Source organism: Pygocentrus nattereri, chromosome 18 (assembly GCF_015220715.1).
Source record: "Pygocentrus nattereri isolate fPygNat1 chromosome 18, fPygNat1.pri, whole genome shotgun sequence".
Lineage (NCBI taxonomy): Eukaryota > Metazoa > Chordata > Actinopteri > Characiformes > Serrasalmidae > Pygocentrus > Pygocentrus nattereri.
This window is the reverse complement of record NC_051228.1, coordinates 9,090,485-9,113,821: the sequence shown is the minus strand read 5'-3', so window position 1 is coordinate 9,113,821 and position 23,337 is coordinate 9,090,485. Positions and strand designations below refer to the sequence as shown.

General features: G+C 40.8%; 2 protein-coding genes across 3 annotated transcripts in view; one reads left to right on the top strand and one right to left on the bottom strand.

Annotated features, from left to right (window-relative positions):
• unc5c (unc-5 netrin receptor C) overlaps nt 1-4,235 on the top strand; it is a 165,509-nt gene extending 161,274 nt beyond the window's left edge. For both annotated transcript variants that reach the window (XM_017710748.2, XM_017710747.2), the window contains 2 exons: nt 1,155-1,333; nt 2,202-4,235. In XM_017710748.2, the coding sequence (XP_017566237.1) occupies nt 1,155-1,333; nt 2,202-2,361 (339 nt within the window). In that variant the 3' untranslated portion in view covers nt 2,362-4,235. The remainder of the gene's footprint in view (nt 1-1,154; nt 1,334-2,201) is intronic.
• A 946-nt stretch (nt 4,236-5,181) lies between these two features.
• bmpr1bb (bone morphogenetic protein receptor, type IBb) overlaps nt 5,182-23,337 on the bottom strand; it is a 142,096-nt gene continuing 123,940 nt past the window's right edge. The window contains exons 5-13 of the mRNA XM_017710746.2: nt 20,492-20,594; nt 19,904-20,006; nt 13,361-13,457; nt 12,189-12,327; nt 11,778-11,970; nt 10,708-11,005; nt 7,838-8,013; nt 6,728-6,858; nt 5,182-6,207 (exon numbers count right to left, since the gene is read on the bottom strand). Coding sequence (XP_017566235.1) covers nt 6,082-6,207; nt 6,728-6,858; nt 7,838-8,013; nt 10,708-11,005; nt 11,778-11,970; nt 12,189-12,327; nt 13,361-13,457; nt 19,904-20,006; nt 20,492-20,594 — 1,366 coding nt within the window. The 3' untranslated portion in view covers nt 5,182-6,081. The remainder of the gene's footprint in view (nt 6,208-6,727; nt 6,859-7,837; nt 8,014-10,707; nt 11,006-11,777; nt 11,971-12,188; nt 12,328-13,360; nt 13,458-19,903; nt 20,007-20,491; nt 20,595-23,337) is intronic.

The window sequence follows — 23,337 nt, the reverse complement described above, 5'->3', positions numbered from 1 at the left end:
ATGTTATTGTTTGCTGATTTTAGCTGACTACCTCCTGTTTTTTCTCAGCTGTTTTTAGTTCACACTGTAAAGCACTTTGAGCTTTGAGCTCAACTTTAAATATGTATATCCCATCTACATAAAGTTATTATTATTATTATTATTATTATGTTAGTAATGTTTAGCTAATTAACCTCTTAACAATCCAAGTTTATTTCATACAAAGGCTTATAATTCAGTAACAACAGGAACTTCAATGCAAACTTATGGAGCTATTATTAGGTTACAGAAGTGTGTAATAACACTGGCTTGTTAAGCGGATAATAAGATCACACACCAAACACACCAAACAACAAATAAACCTAACAACTTTGCAAATATCTGACAGTTGTTTCTCAGTTCAGCTATTCTTTATTTGCGCCTTTTAGCATAGTTAGCTAAATATCACATGATGATACACAGAAGTTAGTGAAGTTAGCCGTTTGGCTCACAGCTGTACACTGAAAGCCAGCTGCACTTTTTTAGCTCAACGTTGATTTTAGCTTATGCTGATAATAGAACATCACTGAGCTCAGGGGTTTCCCAAACTAATCTCAGTGATATCCAGTGAATTAAACACAGTGGCTCAGAAAAACATGGAATAGTTTTGCCGCTATTTGGCCTGACAATATGAGATTTTTAGAAGTCTAGATCTCAGGGTCAGTGTAATATACTACTAATACTATATATTACTTGTGTAATATATTACTGTAAAGGCATGTACCAGCTCATATTTTAGATTTCCTTTTTTTTTACCATCTTCTTGTGTTGCTTAACACACACTTTTTTATATCATCATACTGTGAAAAAGTCACACTCTAACACCCCTAATTACCAGGTCTAGCAGGTGTGTTTGAGCAGTGAAAACACCAAACTGTGCTGGACACTGGCTCTGCTGGATGAATGGATTTAATAGCCCCTTTATTGCTCTCAAAGCTTAAAAATAAACTTTTATCATGATTATGCCAACATTAGGTTTATTGTAATTAGGCCAAAACGATTAGGCTGTTATGATGGTCTCTTAAAACAGCAGCCGTGTGTTTACAGAGCAGAGAAAGTGAGACCTGTATGAAAGCTGAAATTGCTTTGACTGCTGGCATCACTGACCCTTGCTGCCTCTCTGTTGCCCCCTTCAGGATTCTCAGTGCATTGACACCTCTCTGCTGGACCCAGCCAGCAACATCACCACCTTGGTGGGGCCCAACGCCTTCCGCATCCCTCTGTCCATCCGACAGAAGCTGTGCAGCAGTCTGGACGCCCCTCAGACTCGAGGAAACGACTGGAGGATGCTGGCGCACAAACTCAACCTGGACAGGTAAACAGCAAATAAGTTGTCAACATCCTCTCTCTGCTGTCTCGGGGTCCCTCTTGGCAAAGGTCAACCCCAAAAGAGCAACAAGACTCCTCCTCTCTCCCGCAGCCAAAGCTGACTATGAAGCAGGAGAGTGGCGGACTAGGCCAGGCTTTGGTCATTCAGAAGATGTTTTTAGGAGAGCTGAGAGAGAGAGAGAGAGAGAGAGAGAGAGAGAGAGAGAGAGAGAGAGTATGCAAGAGAGCGTGACAGAGGAAGAAAGGGATGGGGTTCGAGGCGGCGGCGGAGGGGTCCCGCTAGCAGGGATCTTCTCCCTCTTTTTGCTGCCACTTCTCAGTGTTTGACAGCTTGTGTGCGAAGTGCAAACTGTGTTTTCAGTTATTGAGTTCACATCTCAGCGGGGGACGCCTTATCTGCTGCAGCAGCAGGAGCCTGGGCCAGCGGTGGGGTGGGAGGAGGAGCGCACGGGGGATGTGTTACAGAAGGCTTTGGATGCCCTCCCTCTCTTCTCTCTCTCTCCTTCTCTGTCTCTATCTGCTTGCCCCACATCTCTTCCCCTATCTGCCCCAGTCCCCCCCCCCCCCCCCCCTCAATCTTCTCCCCTCTCTCTCTCCCTCCCTCGTTTCTCCCCGCTCACTCCTCTAATGGTGGAACGACCGCAGCACGATCAAAATGGAGGAATGGATTTTTGAATTTAAAGACAGTTTTATGGTCATTATGATGAAAAAAAATATGCTTTTTGAGATTAAAAGGGTGTCACTTACCCGCTATATAAGAGCAGCCATTCATGTGTGTCTCTCCTTCTTCCTGCGTCCTTTTCTCCTCCTACTCGTTCCACCTTTCTCTCTCCCTTTCTCTCACTCTCTCTCAGGTATCTGAACTACTTTGCCACTAAGTCCAGTCCGACCGGTGTGATTTTGGACCTGTGGGAGGCGCAGCACTTCCCTGACGGTAACCTGAACCGACTGGCTGCTGTACTGGAGGAAATGGGTCGCCATGAGAACATCGTGCCCATGGCAACCGAGCACTGACACCTATCCATCGAGGCGAGAGCAAGACGTCCCTTGGAAGCGCGACGGATGATTCACTGAGAGAAGAGCGTCGGCCTGGAACATCAGCTGCAGATTGCAGCGGTGCAGTGGGCCGCAGCAGGCACTGTGACACAGCGGCTATCCCACCAAGCTCTTCCACGGGCAGCCCATGACAGGAAGTGACCAGCTACTCACAGACAAACGGTTTCTTTCCCATTTCAACATATAAAACGAATCAACTCGAATGGCCAAAATATAGAGGAATGGATAAAAGGAGAAAATTAAGGACATCGTACTTTAAGCCCTGTCTGTACGATTCCTAGTACAGTCTTTATTTTCTTTCCTTTTTTGTTTCTTTTCTTTCTTTCTTTCTTTTTATTTGTCAAATCAGTTTCTTAGGAAACGCGTGACTTCTGCTGTCCAGATATTGGACCTACTCCACTTTTTTCTGACGTTAGGATAATCAGTTCTAGGCAGGAGAGTAGGCAGAGCCCCAGAGAGGAATAATCAAACACCCCATCACATCCAAACCCACGAGCGCCATCAACCCGTGTCAGTCCTTACGCTTTCCCCTTCAAATTGATCTGATGTTGATAAAGTTCCTTTTAAGATGAAATATTTAATGATTCCATTATTTATACTCATTTATTATTATTCCCATTATGTATCTCTTTTTTTCTCCTACCATTTTTCTACTTTTTTAACCCTTCATGTGTCTCCTGTCTAATTTTGATTTTTTACAGTGCCACCTAGTGGACATTCTGTCCAACTACACATTTTGCAAAATATGCAGCCTGTAAATATGCGTTCAAAGACATTGTAACTGTAAAGCTTAACAGTGTTATTGTTATATGATTTCTGTTATTGTTTTCTTATTAATTGCATTCGGTTGCATTGTGATCTGTATTTAATCACAAAATTTAGAGACGAAAAAAAAATAGGAACCAAATATTTTTTAGCAAGGTCGTGCTGTCAGGAGTTTTTGTAAACGTTTCTCCACCGTTTCGGGCTGTGTTCTGTATTTCTGGCTCTCGCAGTCAGCTGTTGAACCTGTCATTTTATGGACGTATGTGGCTGGTGACGACTTCAGGAAATCATGCAGTGGACAGAGAAACTCGCGCCCATCGCCTCATCCCACGGGGTTTGGTTTTGACCCAGTTCCAGAGGAACCGTCCAGCCGTGTGCTTTGCTCTTTTTGATACTGCAGCACCTGTAGACCATCGGCGACGCTGACCTGTGTGCATCTAATCTAGAGCTTTGTCTCATGGCAGTGGTGACTCTGCACTGCTTATTTGAGGCCTGTGCATTTCTATGATCTTAAAAGATGAGAGCCATATAAAAGGTGTGGAGAAGACATTTATACTTGCAGATGTTGGGATGCAGGATGAGGGAAAATCAGTTGTGAAGCAGAGCAGATTAGTGGACCGTTCAAGACAGAGCTGCTGTACATTAAAGAGCTGTTTCATGAGAAAGCAGATGGATGCATGTATGATAGTTCTGCAGGATCCCTCTACAAAGCAACCGTCCCATCTCAGTGTATTTTGCAGTTATCAGCACTGTCTCAGTTTTTTGTGTTTTTTTGGCCACATTTCATTTTTCTCTTGTACAAGTTGTCCAAATTTCTAAAGCTGTCTATGCAACTTCTGCATCCTTTATAAACAAATTGTACATTGCATAAAAAAGCGCTAGCAGTTGCATTCCATAGTTCCCATAGCTATGAATATTATATTTATAGTGAGGATGTTACCTATTCTTTTATGGCACGTTCATGATGTAATTTGCAAAAGCTTGCATCTCCTCTGTGAAGTTTCTGTACAAAATGTAAGAAAGAATTTTTAAACAAGAAATAAATTATATTTATATGCAACACTGAACTTGGGCCTCAATTTGCTTGTTTTGATCATATAGAATTATTATTAGGGGTGGGCAATACAGCTTATCGTTATCAGGATCATTTTTATTATTATCATGCACAATATACACTTCTGAGCATTAGATTATGTCTTTTGATTACGCTGAACAGCTCCAGATAAATCTGCAACTGACACAGTTAAGCCAAGAATTCCCACCACTATGTTCCTTCAGGCAGCAGTTTTTGATCATGGGTATTTATGATTTTATTTTAAAGGGCTCATATCATAAAAGAATGATGTTTCCTTACTTTTTCTTCATCAAAAGTTTGATAGTATACACGTTTCAAGATGTACCATGTACTCTCCAGTCTATAGGGTCCATTTATGGAAATGAAGCTTCACCGTTTTGAATAGTTTTTGTCACAATAACAAACATATATTTAGCTATTCAATGTACAGCAGTTTAGCCCCGCCCACTCACACTGGAAGTTACATAGTGTTTCAGCCTGCACTGTTTTTTGAATGAGCGCAATAAAGGGCAGCCAGTGAGAACAGAGGTGGTTTGCATATATATCTCAGTGTTAAAGCTGCAGTAAAAAGGCAGCTTGTTTAATTTTGAGGGATAAAGAGGTACAGATGTTGGAAAATTGCCACATAAAAAATATTATTTTGGTACATAAATGCACACGAATTTAGTAAATGTGTAGTTGGGGGATGTGGGCGGGGGGCGGGGGGGGTTCTGCTGACCACCTGGCCTGATGCTGTGGTTTCTTGCTATTTTATATTTTACAGCACATTATGCAGATGCCAGTTATGGTTATTTATGCTAATGATAATTGCTTGTGCTACTGAGGGAAAATAAGCAGTCATCTAAAGCCATACAAAAGTCTTTTTGATTGTCAAACCTTGTTCTGTTGATCTGGAAGCATATTCCTGCTTTTGAAGTTGCAGGCAAGGACACAACAAGTAGGACTTGAAGCCTTTTTATTAGGGGGGGAATGTTAACCTGATACATACAACCTTAGGAGACCATTCATCCACGCCATTTACAGACAGGTATCACTGTAACCTCACATATTAAAACAAGTACATGTTAAATAAGGCACAAGCAAAAAATGGAAACGGTCAGGAAACGCAAGAAAAACATTTTACTTAATCCATAATTACATTTCAGTATCATTATTTACATTCATATTTTGGGTTACAAATATGTACAAGGCAAACGTGAATGGCCTGAAAGTAATAAAATGCCTCCAGTAGGTTTCTGTCACACATCTGCATCATCCCACCTTTACCTTCATTAACAATCGAAATAATAACGTTTCACACATCAATGGAAGAAAGGGACGGCATTACGAGAGGATATAATCTTACACTATTCAATTCAACAACCAGAAATCAATGTCGTGTTGCTGTTTTGCTGATTATAACATTCTGAGACCGTATTTAACCAAGTATGTTTTATTTTTCAATGGAGCAATAACCAAAATGTCTCTTCTCTTGGAGGGAAAATGGTGGAACAGCATTAGATTAAAAAACAAAAAGCCAAGAAGACCATTATATGTGGCAACAGAAAGGTCTGACATCAAATTAATGGCTTTAGGTAATGGCTAATGTTCTCTCCCCACTCTGTCCTTCATGTTAGCCTGTCAGGAGGGTCAAGTAAGCACCAGCAGGGGGCGCACTCTCTCCTCCGGTGCACCTCTCCTTTCTGCTGGCTGGGGAGCTTTCATAGAAAGCAGGATGAAGCCCCGGGCCTCACTCTTCTCGTCTAGTCTCAGAGGAGTCCCTTAGCAGACTGTCTCTATCTGCACTGCGTCGGGGTCGGGGCTGGAGCTGCCTCTCTCGGAGCTGCCGTGGGCCTCCCTCACAGCTTAATGTCCTGTGACTCGGACATCTTGGCCAGAGTCTTCTTCACCCTTAGGGCAGTGAGGCGTGAGGCTGGGTTGTGTGCCCAGCATTCGGTCATCAGCTTTCCCATCTGCCTCAGACACTGCGTGCACACGTACACACACACACACACACACACACACACACACACACACACACACACACACACACAGGACAATCAATGAGTATGGTTACATGTACAAAATAATCTGGTAAAGAAATTAGAATAGCCACTGAAGAAGAAAAATGTGATGTTGATACAAATGTGGTGTCAAACGTAATATAGAGTTTATAACTGCTTATTTAATCCAGATCCAGTCTTTGTTGGAGTTGGTGAATTACTGGTTTTATGATGTTTATATGACTGTCAAAATCTGAGAATGCTTGTATAACTAGTGCACATCTTATAAGTGCATTCAATGCTTCATTCTGATAGGTTCATGTAGAGTTACAGTAACAGCTCAGTACCTGCTCCTGAAGACCCTCATGTATAATTTCGATTCATCCATAAAGCTGAATTAGGGCCAGAACTAAACTATGCATGTTTTAGAGACACAGCTGGGCTACAGTAAATCAGATGCTTGCTAATGCGATTCTTAACATGCAGAAACAGTGATAAGTACCTCATCGCTGGTCCAGCGATTGGCGAAAGAGGGCCGCTGTCTCTTTATACACACCACCTCCCTCATATCCTCATAGGATGGGTCTGTGGGCACTAGGTCATGGTAAGGCAACTGATACTCCTCCACGATTCCTACAGGAATATACAGACATTTATGCACATGTAAAGGCATACTGTATTGTTTTTAAGCATTGTTTTTAATTATTCATAGTTCAGGGGTGTCCAGTCTTATCCACAAAGAGCCGGTGTGGCTGCAGGCTTTCACTCCAAATAAGGTAAAGCACACCTGACTCCAACTGTTTAATCAGTTGGTCTTAGTCTTCAAATATTTCATCAGGTGACCTCCTGCTTTGTTGGAGTGAAAACCTGCAGCCATACCAACCCTCTGTGGATGAGACTGGACACCCCCCGTCATAGTTACTCATTCCTAATTCATATTATAACATAAAGAAATCATGTTATTGAGCTGTGGAGCAAGACCATCTTTAAAATGCAGTTTTAGCCTGTTTTAAAATGTTACTTAACAAATACTAAGATAATGTTCTGACAACATGACGACGCGGCTTGATATTGTTATGGTGCCATTCATATTTGGAAAATGCCAGGAGGACATGGCATGGAATGGACAGTGAACAAAAGTGTGGGCACCCCTCATCAAATTCTACCACCTCTGGGGACATGTAGCACTCAGTGACCACCCATGTGTTAGGGATGTCCACCTTGTTTGTGTCACTGCCAGACAGGAGCAAAACAAAGTCATGTTGAAGGAACGTTTTTCCCAATGCTGTTTTTCTGAAATTTCTAATTTCGATCAGCTAAATTTAACACATATAATAATAAACAAACTCAATATGTAACATGTGCCCACACTTTATAGTTATTTTCAATGTTAAACTCATCAAATGAATTTGTGCCCTTTGTGCAGAAAAATGGCCATTATCTCTAAATTTTTGTAATAAGAGAATAAACAAAAAAATGTCATTTGACCAGCAAAACTTAATAAACTTAGTGATGATAAAAATATCTGTAATATAAAACATGACAATTTTATATCATAATCAGTTACACAGACCACTACACTGATTCTTCCTGACCACTGACTCTTACTGACCTCCTGACACGCATCTCCTGGCGATCTCCCACAGGATCAGCCCAAAGCTGTACATGTCGGCCATGATGTAGGACTGGAAGTGGTTGCGATTCAGGGTCTCGTCTAGCACCTCCGGGGGCATGTAGCGCTTGGTGCCCACTCGTGTGTTTGGAGGGATGTCCACCTCATTTGTGTCACTGCCGGCCAGAAGCAAAACAAAGTCATGTTGAAGCAACGCAGCAAAAGCACAAACAGAGAACAAGTTCAGCTGATCTGACTGAGACGGATTTGGGGCTTCAAATGCGTCAAAACTACTGAAGGTTTTCTGAGAAGCCCTGAATGCACTGGAGTGGTTTTGCAGTGACGTCTCAATGGTGACTTTTATCTGAAAATAGAGGCGTTTTGGATTCACAGTGAAAAGAACTGGCTGTTTGCAGTCTGTTTTATAGCCTCGCGCATCAGCAGTGGAATATTTATTGGGTGCAGCTCCACTGTGGCAGTAAAAAAGCCAGGCTCAATGACATTTAGATCAGAGACGTGGAAATTATATCTGTTTTTTAATGCAGAGTCGGCGCACACAGACAATCTGATGCCTGAAGCGAAAGCTCCCAATGCCCGCAGAATCTGGTCAAAGATCTTTGCATCATCAATGTCAAAAAACATTGATTTTACATTGATTTTAATACAGTACTTTTGACTGGTACTGTAAATAAAGTCATTGTGTTCTTAAATATGTGACTGCAGAGTCAGAACTGTTCACAGTGGTGGTGAATTTAATGTCTCTGAAAGCTACATCAAGGGAACCACTTTAAATCTTCTTCTTCTTCTTTTGGCTGCTCCCTTTAGGGGTCGCCACAGCGGATCATCTGCCTCCATCTTGCCCTATCCACTGCCTCCTCTACTTTTACACCAACCATCTCCATGTCCACTTTCACTACATCCATAAACCTTCTCTGAGGTCTAACTCTTCTCCTTCTGTCCAGCAGCTCCATCTCCAACATTCTTTGACCAATATATCCACTATTCCTCCTCAACGCATGTCCAAACCATCTCAACCTGGCCTCTCTGGCTTTATCTCCAAACTGTTCCACCTTCACTGTCCCTCTGATCTGCTCATTTCTAATCTTGTCCATCCTTGTCACTCCCAACGAAAATCTCAGCATCTTCATCTCCGCCACCTCCAGCTCAGCCTCCTGTCTTTTAGACAGAGCCACAGTCTCCAAACCATACATCATAGCAGGACGCACTACTGTCTTGTAAACCTTCCCTTTCAGTTTTGCCGCTATCCTTCTGTCACACATCAGCCGTGACACCCGTCTCCACCCACTCCATCCTGCCTGCACCCTCTTCTTCACCTCTTTTCTACACTGTCCATTGCTCTGGATGGTTGACCCAAGATATTTGAAGTCATCCACCTTTACGACCTCTACTCTTTGCATCTTCACCTTTCCACCTGCCTCCCTCTCATTCACACACATGTATTCTGTCTTATCTCTACTGACCTTCATTCCTCTCCTCTCCAGTGCAAACCTCCACCTCTCCAGATTCTCTTCCACCTGCTCTCTACTCTCACCACAGATTACAATGTCATCTGCAAACATCATGGTCCATGGAGCCTCCTGCCTGACCTCATCTGTCAACCTTTCCATCACCATTGCAAACAAGAAGGGGCTCAAAGCTGATCCCTGATGTAACCCCACCTTCACCTTGAAACCATTTGTCTCTCCAACTGCACACCTCACCACTGTCTCACTATCCTCACACATGTCCTGCACCACCCTAACATACTTTTCAGCTACACCTGACTTCCTCATACAGTACCACAGTTCCTCTCTTGGCACCCTATCATATGCCTTCTCTAGATCCACAAAGACACAATGTAGCTCCTTCTGACCTTCTCTGTACTTCTCTAAAAGTGGAACCACTTCAAATATCTTTTCATAATATTGATTGATATTCAGTTATTTTAAATAGCAACATAATGAAACCCAAAACATACTATTTTATAAAAACATGTCCTTTTATTACCTATTATTGAATAGGTAATGACCTATTATTAAAACGATAATAAAATCAGTAAGATGTACCAGTCAAAGGTTTGTCAGCGAAGCAAAAAGAGGCCACTTTGAAGAATCCAAAGTATAAAATATATTCTGGTTTAACACTTTTTAGTTTACTACATAATTCCATGTGTTCCTTTGTAGTTTCGATGCCTTTAATATTTATCTACAATGTAGAAGATTATAAAAATGAAAGAAAAATCATTGAATTAGAATATGACTCTGAACTTTTGACTGGCACTGTAAATAAAGAGGGTTCAAATTTATTTACAGTGGTGGTGACAGGAACCAGACATCTGACGAATTTAATGCCCTGAAAGCTACATGAAGGGAACTACTGCATGGAATGGTTACAAATACAAGCTTTTGGCCTAAAATGTATTTTTTAAATACGAGTGTTATAAGGCAGAATAATGTCCTATATATAAAATATATAGAATAGAATATAAAAGAATAAAATATATTCTTTCAGGTTTTCCACTATTTTGCTATCATCATTACACAAAAAAATCTAAATACTTTTCATTGGAGGTTTTGGATATCTTAGCTAAATGGCTAAATTTGTGTGGCAGACATTGTGACTGGTTCCCATCAGCACCACTGTAAAGAAATTCTCCACAATTCCACATCAAACCACATTGAATATCTTACACACAAACAATAAAAATAAAAACTGTCAAAATTCCCCACTAAGCTCCAGGCTGAAACTATCAATACAGGATGAACCTCATAATGAAGGTCAGTGAAAACAATCTATGATTAAAGGACAGGGATGATGAAGTTGTCCCTGCTGTAAAACTATCACATGAAACACTGAGGCTTCCAGTGTACCTGATGAACTTGACGGCCAAGCCGAGGTCAGCGATGCAGCAAGTGCCGTTATTCTTCACCAGGATGTTCTTGCTCTTCAGGTCGCGGTGGGCGATGGCCGGTTTGCCCTGAGTGCCAAAGATTTCCGTGTGCAGGTGGCAGAGACCTGAGACAGCCGAGTAGGCCAGCCGCAGCAGCGCCCGTGTGTCCAGCGTGGTGGACTTGAGGTAGTCGTAGAGCGAGCCGCTCTCGTGGTAATCCGTGATCAGGTAAAGCTGCGTCCAGGAACCTGTGCCTTTAATGTCTGCTGCGATGAAGCCTAAGGAACAGATGTGCAGCCATGAGGTGCAACTTTCTCCAGTAGATCCATGTTACAACTGACCGCGATTCACAATGAGGACGCTGAGCTACATCTGCCTTTATAACACCCAGCGCTGAGCTGAGCAGCACAGTGAGTCCAATGAGACAAAGCCTGCATGCTGCAGACTGAAGAAGCATGAAAGAGATGTACTGGAGTTCTTTAAAGCCACGGTGTGGTTTTTAAAATTGCTGCCTCATTGTCTCCTCACGACAGGACCAACAGAAATGCTCCAAACTCACCCAAAATAAAATCTCTTTACATTAACTTGTAGTAAAAGTTTGTTTATGCTTTCTTGTGTCAAGCATTTCTCACTCAACATACCCTCCCCCCAAAAAATGATAGATAGATAGATAGATAGATAGATAGATAGATAGATAGATAGATAGATAGATAGATAGATAGATAGATAGATAGATAGATAGATAGATAGATAGATAGATAGCACAGAAATTACGTTGCACGCAACTTGCCATTTTACCATTTAAAGCCATCTTAAGGAAACTGTAAGTGGGTCCACAGTTCAGTTTCTCAGTCTGAAAATCTACATATTACAAAATTACATACTGGCTCCAAACTAGTTACCAAATTGTTAATGGTGGTTATTGAATAATAACTGAATAATAAGTTCAGAGTTTAAGGATTTTCCTCTTATTCCTGTATAACGGTCACCATTATGTTGTAAAAATCACAGCGTATTTTTAATATAATATTCTATGGTGCTACTACTCACCCAGTATGTTCTCATGCCTCATGAGAACCGTCTGGTAGATTTCAGTCTCTCTGAACCAGCTGGCTTCCTCGGTGGTGAAGAAGACCTTCACGGCCACCCTCTCTCCCCTCCAGCGGCCCATCCACACCTCCCCGTAGCGGCCCTTCCCGATCTGCTTCACCATCTGGATCTGCTTAGCTATGGTGCGCTGCACCTGTGGAGCCGAGAACAGGCCGAGTCTCGCAGGTAAGATGGTGGATTAAACTCAATTAACGGCTGTTATTGCAGTCAAGATGGCACATCTTTTAGCGTGTTCAAAGAGGTGTGAGTAAACAGCAGAGTGGACTGACAAGAAAACACCAGCCAACCAGACAAGAATGATTACAGAGGGAGTCACAGCTGTGAGGTGCATGTGTAGTTCCTCTGTCTCACCAGTAGGGGGAGTCCAGAGCCACTGCCAGAGCTCTGTGACTGCTCAATCAGGTCCTTCAGAGACTCTCCTGGGGGGATATACATCTCGTCCTGCTCCAGACCCATACTGTAGCGGGGCCTCAGCTCCTGACGCTTGTACCTGGTACACACAAAAACACGTACCGAGCCATTCATAAATCTGGACCGTTTAAAAGTCAACAGTGTGTGAATTTTGGTGCAGATACATGTTTAAAATGATTCTAAGATAACACTAGTACTCTAACTTCATGGGTTTCAGGTTATTAATAGGAATCTGTAAAAAGGTATTTTGGATACATAGAAATATACAGTAAAAAACTGAAAACTAATAAAATGAATATTAGAATGACTCACATCTGAAAAGTGGTGATAATGTGACAAGAATGACTCTTAAAATAAATAAATCATTATAGCATATCATTTAAAAAGATCTTGCTCTTCTCAAAAATCTTTTTATAATGAAAAATCCCTTGCAGTGTTATGTTTTTAATATTTCAACAAAGCTCCACATACCAGCACATTACACCTACAGGAGCTTTTGTGAATCCCTTCCTAAATCCTTTGGTATTAATATGGAGCTGGTCCCCTCTTTGCAGCTGTAACAGCTTCAACTCTTCTGGGAAGATTTTATCTGTGGTAATATTTGCTCATTCATCAAGAAGTGCACCTGTGATGTTGGACGAGACTTCTTGGCTCGCAATCTTCATTCTAGTTCATCCCTAATGTGTTTGATGGTCAGGGCTTTGCGGGCCATTCAAGTTCTTCCACACCAAACTCATCCGACCCTGCCTTTATGTATCTTGCTTTGTGAACTTTACAGTTGGCACAGTGCAGTCCGGACGGTAACGTTCTCCTGGCATTCCTCAAACCCAAACTCGTCCATCAGACTTCCAGATAAAAGAAACGTCGTTCATCACTCCACGGGATACATCTCCACTGCTCCAGAGTCCAGTAGCGGTGTGATTTACACCACTAACAACACCTCAACACCTGAACTCAATAATTAGGAGGTGTGACCCAAATCGTTTGTCTATATAGTGTATATGAATGAAGAGCACCCACCAAATCTAGTGTAGAACACCTGGAATATTCCTAATCTAGAGTATTAAGTAGCTATACTGCTAAACGTGTGTGAGGTGTGGACCAGCGTTTACCTGAAGTAACAGAAGACGATGATGAGGACGAGGACAATGCTGCACACTGTTACAGAGATGAACAGAGCCATGTGGTGGATACTGCTGTCCACATACTCTGCAGAGTAGAGAGAAAAACAGCTTGTAAAAAAACTTTACAAAACGTACACTTCTAAAATATTAGGAGATGGTTGTTCTTAATGTTAGTTTATCTTGATGTCATGCCCCCCCCAGACCCCCACAAGCCCTTCCACCCCCACCCCCTGTGAGACTGACTTGGACTCCTCCAGACTATGCCCACTCTGCTCCGCTCCCACACCTGAAATTTGCGTTGATCTCATTAAGACTGCTACTCATACCCCTTTATTTTCACTGATTGTGAAGTGTCTGTGTTCGTCAGCTGAGATCTGAGCCTGTTTATTATGGTTTTTCAGTTTTGATCCCTGATGGTCTCTACTCTCGTTTCTGAGTATGGATCTGCATCTTTTCCTGCATGTCTGTGTGTCGACCCCTGCTTGCTACAACAAAGAGTATGAGAAAAGCCTTAATAAAGTCAGTTTGCACTTGCAACCTACCTCACCCTCTACGTTCCATTTGAAATGCTTGCTTTTCTACTTTTATTCTACTCTGATCTGTTTTGCTCTGTAACCGTCTGTTCCTTTCTCCTGTTTTATTGTTTTCTTCCAATATGTTCTATTCTGAACTGTTCTGTTGTGCTCTGTTACTCTGTTCTTCATTTACATTGTACATACTTGAGTATAGTGGATAGAAAAATATAATAACAAACAGGTTTTGTTCCTGAATTCTTGATAAACTCTAGTCTTTTCATGGATTTGACAAAATCCATCAGCAGCTCAGTAGAATAGTAACTATAAATAGTCGACTTCCTCGAGGAGAACTCTGGAAATGCTTAGACTAAATCGCTGTTTATTTGTATTTATTCTAACGTCAGCACTCTTCCAAACACATAAACGTTCACTGACAAAATAAATATAAATAAATAGCTTTACAGATCATTTTCTCCGATGTCTAAGATTTTTGCACAGTACTGTAAATACACTGAAAGAAGTGATGCACTGAACCTGTTGGAGTCAAATGTGCATATAATTCACACATGAATAAAAAAACATATCAACACAATTGTCTTTACTTACTAAGGGCAACTGTGTTCATAGTTCATTAATACAGAAATGATGAACTGGCTAAAATGAAACGTGTAATACAGACGAACCCACGTCCTCACAAAGCAAGTCTGTGGGTGTAAGTACTGTATTTCTACAATAATGACACAGATATTACTCAGATACAGCGTTAATTAATATTGTTTACACAACGGCCTGAGGGGATCATTAAGCAAATGTCTTGTGTAGTTATGAAACCATGTGCTTCTCAAAATAAACAAGCAAAATACTGATATCTTCTGTTGGGCTGGTTGTGCCTCAGACTTAATATTTAAAAGATTAGAGAAGATGAGAAACCTTACTCGGAGTGTAGACTCAGGTAAACACAGGCCCTCCTCATATTACTCTTAGTTAATGTACTGAAAATCAAGCTGAGGTAGATGTTATCTTATAGTAATGGGTGATGTGTAGGGGCGTATGATTATGTTTGGGACTACAGCTCTATTGGAGCTGGATTAGTTTTACCAGAACAGATTCCATAATGTAACTGGTTGATTTGATCAGATATGCACAAAGCGTATATCATCTAGCTTGTGTTGGTTGTGCCCTTGACTTATTATTTAAATGATTGGAGAGGATGAGAAACTTTACTTGGTGTAAAGTGTAAGTACTGTATTTCTACAATAATGACACAGAGATATTACTCAGATACAGCGTTAATTAATATTGTTTACACAACGGCCTGAGGGGCCGTTAAACAAATGTCTTGTGTAGTTATGAAACCATGCGCTTCTCAAAATAAACAAGCAAAATACTGATATCTTCTAGCTTGTGTTGGGTTGGCTGGTTGTGCCTTAGTATTTAACATATTTAATATTTAAATGAATAGAGACTGAGAAACCTTACTCAGAGTGTAGACTCCAGTGCAGACTCAGGCAAACACAGGCTCTCCTCATACTCTTACGTACTGTAGCTGGATGATAAAGAAACTCTGAACTCAAAACCAAGCTGAGCTAGATGTAATCTTACAGTGATGATGTGTGATTATGACACTATAGCACTCGAGCTGGATTAGTTTTATCAGAGTACTTTCTTTAATGTAATTTGTGGGATTTGATTGGCTCAGCATAAGGTATGTGTGTAATTCTTCAAATTCCCACAGACAGCAAAGACCCAATAGCAGTGGTGAACAGTAACTAAGTAAATGTAATTGGTTACTGTACTTAAGTAGTTTTTTTTTTGTGTATCTGTACTTTACTGAAGTTCTTCCATTTTGGGTGACTTTTTACTTTCACTCCACTACATTTCAGAGTCAAATATCTGACTTTTTACTCCACTATATTTTGTGTGAGTTGAGTGCATAAAAGTGTAACATGTCAAAACTAAAGAAGTGCGAAGCAAGACCACCAATCAGGGCATAGCGGTCACTTTGTTTTAAGCTTGTTTTGACCTGTTGGACACACTGACCCAGTGCAGCACACGGTTCAACATCAGTACTGCAGCATAAAACTAATTGTGCCTATTCCTACATAAATGATGGAACAAACCTAACTTTGTATACATAGACCACAATATAGAAATATGTATACATATTCAGTCATGACCGGCATGTTTCTTTTTTACTGAATTTATACAAACACGATTTCATTTCATAGTAAATTTGTTTTTGCTAGTTTATGTTTATGAACGGAGACCTACAGATCGATATAGTAAAGGAAACTCATAAAGCAAAAAAGTTTTTATTAAACTTAATTAAACTTAAAATAAATCTTAAACCAAAACTTTGCTTGTTTATGAGATGAATCATGAGATGAATCAGATAAGGACTAATATTGCTGAGTGAACTCCAAGTCATTTGGTAGCTAGAAATGAAACAAACCAAAGTGCAAATTCATACTGGATTAAAATCACAGATCTTGTTGTTAATCACTTAAATTATAGCATCTCCCCAGGTAAAACCAATCCAGCTCAAATAGGGCTTATATCTTGCTACTGGATTAGAGAGGATTTACTGGGTGTGTTGCGTGATATGCAACACATTATATTCTATTCTTGATTTCTATTTTGTGCTGCTGTTCTGTTGTGTTATATCGTATTCGGTTATATCTTCAATCTGCATCATTACTTTCTCTCCTATTCTCTTCTGTTCTATTATTTGCACTGTTTTCTTTAATAATGTTCTATTCTGTTACATCCTCGTCTCTCATGTTCTATTCGTTTGTATTCAGTACTACTCTATTCTATCTATACTGTTCTATTCTCTCATCTTCTACTCTGTTCTATTCTATTCCATTCTTTTCTTCTCCTGCTCTCCGGGCCGCTGCAGAGCTGAGCTGCCCTGTGGGTGTGTGTATGTGTGGAGGGGAAACTGAGTCGTGATCGATCACATCCCCTTCCTGCTGCGCTCTGATCAGGTTGCTGATTGACGACACCATTGAAAGCCCAGGGCTGTACTGTTCTCTCTGGGACTCTAACCTTACTGCCAAACTTCAGCCTGATCCACTCATACACACACACACACACACACACACACACACACCCTGCAGCACACACTGTGAGTCACACACTAGCACACTTCACCACAAACACACACACTCTGACACACTCCAGTGCACAGACTCAGAGTAACACACACTGACAACCAGCATCCACTTGACTTTACTCTTAGTCAGTCTGGCTGTGAGGAAGAGAAGCTACTTGTAAGACCGTGTTAAGGAAGGAAGTTGTCTTTCTAACAGAGTAATTAATTTGTCCCCATGTCTCCAGTGTCATTATTACAGAAACAGTACACCCCGCGCTCCCACACACCACTCCCCCCACCCCCCACATGCACAGTCTGAATGTGAGAAGTGGGATGTCTTGCAGTGTGACAGATGGACAGATAGCTGCTTGCTGCTGAGGCTGGAAACCCAAGCACTCCCTTGAGTCTGGCTGTCCTTTTCATTAGAGAGTGAGAGAACAAGCAAAGGCCGCCAGCTCTGCTTCACCTGCTACCCCCCGCCTCGGACCCCCACTCTTGCCGGCCTAAAACGTGCGGTTTGTAACGCTTTAACCTGTCACAAACCATCAGCCATGAGGTGTACAGCAGCGCTCCTCTGAGCTACTCACACAGAGGAAGGGGGAGTAGGTTTCAGCACATCCCACTGCAGCGTGTGTATGTGGGTGTTCGTTTTTTATATTTTCAAAATGAAAAACAGGGCTAACCTACAATGACAGGGCCCAAATAACAGTCTGGACTTCGTAAAGTGCTTTTTACGAAAGCTGTATGTTTCACTTTTTAACAACTGACACAGTAAAAATATTTTTTTTTGTTATAGAGGTTAAGGTTTACAGTCAGGCGTATAAAATTCTTCCTACATTTTAATATTATAGATATATATAGCAATGTGCAAACATCTTAGGCAGCAATGAATATTGTTTAAAACGGTTTATCTGTGTGTATTAAGTACAAGGCATGAGGAGTGGATTTAATAAAAACTAAAATGGGGAGACAAAAAATTTATGTTTGTAATGTAATAAAATTTTGGGTGAAAAAGTTATTTGATTTGGTAAAATCAGCCATTATTTGGAATAAACTCATCAAAAGATAAAACTAAGCACCATAAAGCATGTGTAGACTGCAGCAGTAGTGTGGCGTACAGAGCCCTGCTGGTGACATGCTGTATATATATATATAAATAACGCATGGCCACATGATCCTAATGCATGGCCACAACTTAGTAAGGTGTGGGAAGAAGATCAAGAAGATTCCATGCCTTACTAAGTCATGACCAGGCATTACTTTTATTTATACGGGATGTCACCAGCAGGGCTCTGTAGTGTCATGATTCACTAAGAGAAATATTTTATCAGTTTCACTTTTTAGCAGTTCGTTTCGTTTTTTCCACCCCTCATATGGTTGTGCCTGTAAACCATATAACTACAGTACCAAGGAAATAACTGTAAAACCTTTTTAAAACCTTTATTTTTAAAAAAGCTTTGAGTATAGTGGACAGAAAAATATAACACCAAACAGGTTTTGTTCCTGAATTCTTGATAAACTCTAGTCTTTTCATGGATTTGACAAAATCCATCAGCAGCTCAGTAGAATAGTACCTATAAATAGTCGACTTCCTCGAGGAGAACTCTGGAAATGCTTAGACTAAATCGCTGTTTATTTGTATTTATTCTAACGTCAGCACTCTTCCAAACACATAAACGTTCACTGACAAAATAAATATAAATAAATAGCTTTACAGATCATTTTCTCCGATGTCTAAGATTTTTGCACAGTACTGTAAATACACTGAAAGAAGTGATGCACTGAACCTGTTGGAGTCAAATGTGCATATAATTCACACATGAATAAAAAAACATATCAACACAATTGTCTTTACTTACTAAGGGCAACTGTGTTCATAGTTCATTAATACAGAAATGATGAACTGGCTAAAATGAAACGTGTAATACAGACGAACCCACGTCCTCACAAAGCAAGTCTGTGGGTGTAAGTACTGTATTTCTACAATAATGACACAGATATTACTCAGATACAGCGTTAATTAATATTGTTTACACAACGGCCTGAGGGGATCATTAAGCAAATGTCTTGTCTAGTTATGAAACCATGTGCTTCTCAAAATAAACAAGCAAAATACTGATATCTTCTGTTGGGCTGGTTGTGCCTCTGACTTAATATTTAAAAGATTAGAGAAGATGAGAAACCTTACTCGGAGTGTAGACTCAGGTAAACACAGGCCCTCCTCATATTACTCTTAGTTAATGTACTGAAAATCAAGCTGAGGTAGATGTTATCTTATAGTAATGGGTGATGTGTAGGGGCGTATGATTATGTTTGGGACTACAGCTCTATTGGAGCTGGATTAGTTTTACCAGAACAGATTCCATAATGTAACTGGTCGATTTGATCAGATATGCACAAAGCGTATATCATCTAGCTTGTGTTGGTTGTGCCCTTGACTTATTATTTAAATGATTGGAGAGGATGAGAAACTTTACTTGGAATGTAGACGCCAGTGCACAGACTCAGGCAAACACAGGCACTCCTCATTTTACTCGTAGTTAATGTAGCTGTGTTAGTTGTTGTATTAGTTTTACCAGAGTAGATTCTAGAATGTAATTTGTGGGATTTGATTGGCCCAGATTGGCTAAGGTGTGTTTGTGTAATTTCTTCAAATTCTCACAGATAGTACAGATTAAAAGGTCTTAGCCTAGATTCTCTACAATCACAGGACACACTCAATAACAATATCAACACATCATGCTACTCTGTCTGTTAACACGTTGTGTTATTCCAAAAGCAGGAGGTGGATTAGACTGGCATTAACAGTTATCTCATTCTAAATTACTTCAATTGTACTACCTCCCCAGGTGAAACTAATCCAGCTCAAATAAGGCTTGAATCTTGGCTACTGCATGGAACATAGAGGATGAGAAGTCTTACTAGGCATGTTAAGTGGAGGCAGAGTTGGGTGGAGGTCTCTGTTGCAGTAGTCCTGATTAGTACAGCACTCTAGAACCCTCCTCAGACGAGAGTTTCCTGTGTCCTGGAGAACAACACTGGTTAAATTACGTATATGCTACCAGTGCAGCACTGAGATACAGCTGTTAACCATTTGGAGTTACAGTTATCGATATATATAGATATAATTACCAAAGTCATGTGATAATTTATATTATTTATTTCTCACTCGTGGCTCAGAAACCAGCAGAGACCTTCTGTTGAAAACGCTCAACTTTCTTAACAGTCAACTGTCAATTCACGCCACATTTGTGACAAAGTAGAAACAATTCTGTTTTAAATTTGACACAAATTACTGTCTTAAAAGACAAACTGTTATTTACATTTTAACATGTTTTTGTCAACGATTTTCTTAAAACACAAGGAAAACACTGGGAGTGCAGACGCAAACCTTTTAATGCAGATTATAAATCAAATGTTCATGATGCAAGTATTGCTAATTTAAGATTAAAATAAAAAACAAAACGGAATAATGATGAGATGAAGAGAATGATTAGAGCTTTTCCTCACCCTGCACTGAAATTCAGAGCCCACCAGTCCCAAACAGCCGGAGGTGAGCACAGGAGGACCACCATCTTCCTCCTCAACCATGGTGAAGCAGGAGCCGTCCGTTCTGTAGATGTCATCACAGTTAACGGTTGTCAAACGGTCATTATCATCCCTAGTAACAGCACTGACCTGACCTCAGAAACAGCTCAGAAACAGATGGCTTGTTTTAGGCCTGCAGACCTGATGACATCAACAGTACAGCTAAACGAGCTGAGCCAGAACTAAATTACATTTCACTCAGTCTTGCATTACTGAAGGCTGAGAGGCACAACACTAGCATTTTGTACATGCCTGCATCAGTGTAAGCCTGATGGGCATGGATAAAATACTATAGCTAGACTGACAGAACAGGACAAGAGGACATGCTTGCAAGTGCTGCAGATGAGATGCAGATGAAATTACACTGTAATAACACATCAATTACTATATTAGAAAGCCCTAACGTCTGTTTCCACTGCCTGGCCACTTTTTAAGGTACCCTTATAGGTTCACTATATAGGTGTACAATTACAGACTGCAGACCTGTTGCTGCACAGCTTATCAGCCACCATCTACCCCATTTATTAACTGTTGGTCAGTGACCACAGATATTTTAAACAGATATTATTTCAATTGAGGGAAGGACATCATGAAAAATATCTAGCCAAAACCTTCTCTGCAGTCAGAAACTCACCAATGATGACTGGCTACAGTCTCTGAATGTACACCAGCAAGGTGGAGCTACAAGGTAGACGTTTCTATTAAAGTGGGCAGGAAGTGTCCAGTATGCATGCTGTGTATTTGTTTCTGGTGAAGTCATTGAACTGCATTCCGAAATACAGTCAGTGCAGTGAGTACAGGTCTAACCTGAAGATGTCACTGGGAGGCTGAACAGTGTTTAATTTATTTGATTTAAATATGTACATCAGTTCCAGATGCAGTTTTATTAGGCACTGATATAACAAAGAACTGTGCAGATGTCAGAGACCACCCATCTTTATTTTTTGATTTATTCATTAAGTTATTCATTTTTAACATGATGAAAAAAGCAGAAAACTGATACTAAGCTTTTTTTTTGGTATTCAGTGCATCCACCCTGCTTTTATTACAGCTTCCATTCTTTTCAGGATACTTGCTTTCAGTTTTTCAAAGCAACCTGCAGGGATATTTCTGCACACCTCCAAAGTTTAGTCTAACCCTGCGTTCACACCTTGTCGCCCAAATCGCTGGTCGCTCATCACCTGTGGGCATTTCTGAACCTCAACTGGCCACTGGCTGCCATGGTTTCACCAAAAACAAATCAGACATGTTCCCGCTAAAATTAAAATCCTGGTGAAAAATCACTTGTGTGCTTACTCGTATTCAATCCCTGTTTCTGTCCAGTCAGTATGTGAGGAAAACAGTATGTAAACAGTGTGAAGGCACTACTGCCATTATTCCATCTCTAGCAGGAACAATTATCTGGGAATAAAAAGCGTAGCTAGCTTACGGTTACAAAACTGCGCACTACGCTGCTGAACACTTGATTCCTATTGGTAATCACAACGTCACTTCACTCCTTACTTGCATAAAGTTAAACTTCACTCAACTTTGTTGCACTGTTGACTCCGCCCACTTCGCATCACAAACATTCGCACTGTCTCCTGTTGCTGGAAAACGACAGCTCTCATTGAAAACAAAATGACCTCTGGCCACCTTGTCGCGTCGCTGCCAGTGTGAGCGCAGCGTTAAGACGTTTGTTGCACTTACTGCTTTATAAGTAATTCCAATCACAAATTTAGACTTGGAATCAGCCTATAAAACACACATCTCTGATGTCCCGTTTTGGTGATCACTTTTTTGTGTATTTCTTATTTTTAGTAACTACCGCGTGAGAGCTGCACATCCTTTCAGGCCCATACCACTGAGGCGTCTTTCCACAGTGGAAGGATGGACAGAAACACCTGTGGAATGTTTAAGATCTGAAGCAAGAGTGAAGCTTTTATTCTTTCAAAGACGGAAGCTTTACGCACTGTTTACCTGATGGGTACAGTTTTTTTTGCGGTCTATCAGATATTGCACAGTTCTTGTCCCATTTTGTCTCTGATTATATTTTTGAACTCTAGTTTTGAAGTTTTGGAAAAATCTCCTGTTTTTTCACTTGTTTTCCTTTGACTTTGCCATTCTTTTGGCAAGTGGATTATCTTTCATCTGATCTTCACAGAAATACACTTTAGCACAAAAAGTATTCACTTTATCCAAATCATTGAATTCAGGTGTCCCAATGGCCACAGGTGTGTAAAACCTGCAGACTGCTTCTACAAATATTAGTGAAAGAATGGGTCGCTCTCAGGAGCTCAGTGAATTCCAGCGTGGTACCATGATAGGACGCCACCAGTGCAATAAGTCCAGTTGAGAAATTTCCTTGTTACTAAATTTTCCACAGTCAACTGTCAGTGGTATTATAACAAAGTGGAAGCAATTGGGAACGACAGCAACTCAGCCAAGTGGTAGAGTCAATTGCTACAGACCTCCAAACTTCACGTGGCCTTCAGATTAGCTCAAGAACAGTACGTGCAGAGCTTCAGCTGCATCCAAGCTTTACATCAACAAGTGCAATGCAAAGCATTGAATGCAGTGCTGTAAAGTGCTGTCACTGGACTCTAGATCAGTGGAGACGTGTTCTCTGCAGTGACAAATCACGCTTCTCTGTCTGGCAATCCGATGAACGAGTCTGGGTTTGTGGTTGCCAGGAGAACAGTACTTGTCTGACTGCATTGCACCAAGTGTAAAGTTTGGTGTGGGGTTGTATTACCTTACAAGGCACCACCTCTGGTCCCCTGGCCACC